The sequence below is a fragment of the Oncorhynchus keta genome, chromosome 6, assembly GCF_023373465.1.
Source record: "Oncorhynchus keta strain PuntledgeMale-10-30-2019 chromosome 6, Oket_V2, whole genome shotgun sequence".
Classification (NCBI taxonomy): domain Eukaryota; kingdom Metazoa; phylum Chordata; class Actinopteri; order Salmoniformes; family Salmonidae; genus Oncorhynchus; species Oncorhynchus keta.
The window spans coordinates 40,312,277-40,314,776 of NC_068426.1; the positions used below are offsets into that span (position 1 = coordinate 40,312,277).

The window sequence follows — 2,500 nt, forward strand, 5'->3', positions numbered from 1 at the left end:
AGGAGGAGGGACACTCACTCAGGCTCTGTTTGAGGCCCGAGGCAGAGTGGACGATTACATTCAGGAATCCATGGAGGCCAGGCGATTCATCTTCTGGAAAAACACAAGGAAGAGAGATGAAGGTTCACATTGGAATGGGGAATGAAACCATAAAGAACTCCATATAGCTCTATTCTCTTTACTCTAGAAAACTAAACTAAAAACAGACCAACCAAACTGTTATAACGTCTGTTTTGTTCCTATGTGGAGAATGTTTCTGTCGATGCATCTGACAGAAACCCTCAGAGCAGAACATCGAGGAACATCTGGTACCTTGACCTTCTTTGTTGATGGTGAGCGGGATGTGGTGGACAGTCTGCAGCTTCACACAGGAGTTGGTCAACATCTGTAGCTCCATGGAGGTCAGGGAGAAGCTCTTGAAGCCTGGGAGAGGGGCCGTACAACCACAGGCTCAAAGGTCAGGGGTCAGTCACCCACACAGTACAGTATGGGAGTTAACGCTGCATGTGCGAGTGGTTTCAATGCGTCAAGAAAGTCGACACACCGTGGAATACAGGTCACAGGTCACATGGTCGTCGATCGTCTTCCTCTAATCTTACTCAAAACACCTATTGCTTACAGAGTGGAGAGCAAGTTCAGTAACGGTCGAATGCTGAGGGACACCTACATTTCTTCTGCTGTTCCCGGATCGTCTCCTTCCACTCGGCCCGCTCGTAGTCGGATGACGTCAGGAACGTGTAACCCTGGAACACAGCACACACTTAGATACGATGCACTTACATACAGCCTATCAAAGACGACGGTGTGGTTGTAACGCTGAAGAGGGCTGATGGGTGATGCTCCTTTGGTGTTGACGATGATAACGAGGAAGACGGGGGGGGACTCACCTTGCCGTTCCTGTTGTGTGCTCGGAGGGCCATACCGGGGGAGGTGAGCAGCAGAAGAGACTCCTGCTCCGACAGCTTCTTCCTCAACCGTTCAATCACCTTTGACCCTTTGTTGGCTCTCTGGAGGTCACAGACAAAGACAACACATTTGCAAAAGACCTGTCAACTACATTGATTAGTGTGTGTGTGTGTGTGTGTGTGTGTGTGTGTGTGTGTGTGTGTGTGTGTGTGTGTGTGTGTGTGTGTGTGTGTGTGTGTGTGTGTGTGTGTGTGTGTGTGTGTGTGTGTGTGTGTGTGTGTGTGTGTGTGTGTGTGTGTGTGTGTGTGTGTGTGTGCATTAACACTGTCTGTGACATACCTTCTCTCTCTGGATCTCACTCTTGATGTGAGAGATCTTGACCTTCATGGCGTCCAGCTCCTCGTCAGGCACCTGGGGGATGTGCAGAGGCTCAGACTCATCTGCGTTCTGGAAGGTCAGGTCTGACAGAGGGATGTACCACTTGGAATCATACTGCTGACTCTTCCTGCCGAGAGGAAGGGACAAAGAAGGTAGAGAAAGATAGAGAGAGAGAAAAAGAGAGAGGGGGAGAGAGGGGGGTAGAGAGAGACAGAGAAAGAGAGGGAGAGAGAGAGAGAAAGAGAGGGGGGAGAGAGGAGTGAGAGAGGGGGTAGAGAGAGACAGAGAAAGAGAGGGAGAAATGGAGATATGAAATCCTAGCATTTACATGTCCTGGAATATGTTAGAAGAACAGGGGTAAAAAGAGTGAAATATAGACAGAAAGATGTCTATTTTACCCTCCAATCTGTTTCTTGAGCTTGGCGCAGAGCAGCAGGTCGGTGAAGAGGAAAACATGCCGGAGCTTCCTGGCTCCCTCCACCAGCTCCACCATGAAGCTGTCCTTCAGCAGCTGGCGGTTCTACAGAATCACACAACCAGCCACCAACAGTCAGCAGAACAAATCTATACATCAGCTAATCAATCAATATCCTCAACGTCCTCATCTGCACTGGTTGAGATACTGTGTGGCCTGTTGTGCCACCATGAACCAGAAGGGGGCAGTGATGTTGTTTTTCCACACAGCTGTATAGTGACAGCTCTGGGTATAAAATGAAACAGCATCAGGAGAGGGCCAACACACTGTTCTATAGGACACCCGTGTCTAACCTGGACTATAGGGGGTACATTTGAGAACAGGAACAAAAAGGTCCACAGCACGTGAGGTGGGTGCTCTTAGTAAAGCATATTGTGTTCAAACATAATATAAGGAGGACAAATTTGATCAAAGCACCTACTATAGACCGTGTGAGGACATATAGATATTTCTGAAGAGGTAAAACACATCACTATTTTACAGATCTACTCCCTACAATGAATGGTTTTATAGTGCCCCCCCCCCTTCATCTCCCCCTCAACCCCTCTCCCCACTGGCAAGGCACCAGCGATCCCCCAGCCTCACGTCACCGTGGCAGCAGGGCCTGCGAAGCATGATGTCACAGCCAGTCCCAGCCAATCGTAGCCCTCCCCCTCTGACATGTATTGTTATGGGTCTTGCCCAGGATGCAGAACTGTGTGCGGTTTCCACTAGATAGGCCAGCGACAACACTGGTTATAT

General features: G+C 49.3%; 1 protein-coding gene across 1 annotated transcript in view; it reads right to left on the minus strand.

Moving 5' to 3' along the window:
- LOC118384876 (breakpoint cluster region protein-like) overlaps positions 1-2,500 on the minus strand; it is a 158,724-nt gene that overhangs the window by 19,718 nt on the left and 136,506 nt on the right. Inside the window, exons 10-15 of the mRNA XM_052521521.1 lie at positions 1,683-1,804; positions 1,246-1,411; positions 888-1,007; positions 668-743; positions 313-423; positions 19-93 (exon numbers count right to left, since the gene is read on the minus strand). Of these exons, the coding sequence (XP_052377481.1) occupies positions 19-93; positions 313-423; positions 668-743; positions 888-1,007; positions 1,246-1,411; positions 1,683-1,804 (670 nt within the window). The remainder of the gene's footprint in view (positions 1-18; positions 94-312; positions 424-667; positions 744-887; positions 1,008-1,245; positions 1,412-1,682; positions 1,805-2,500) is intronic.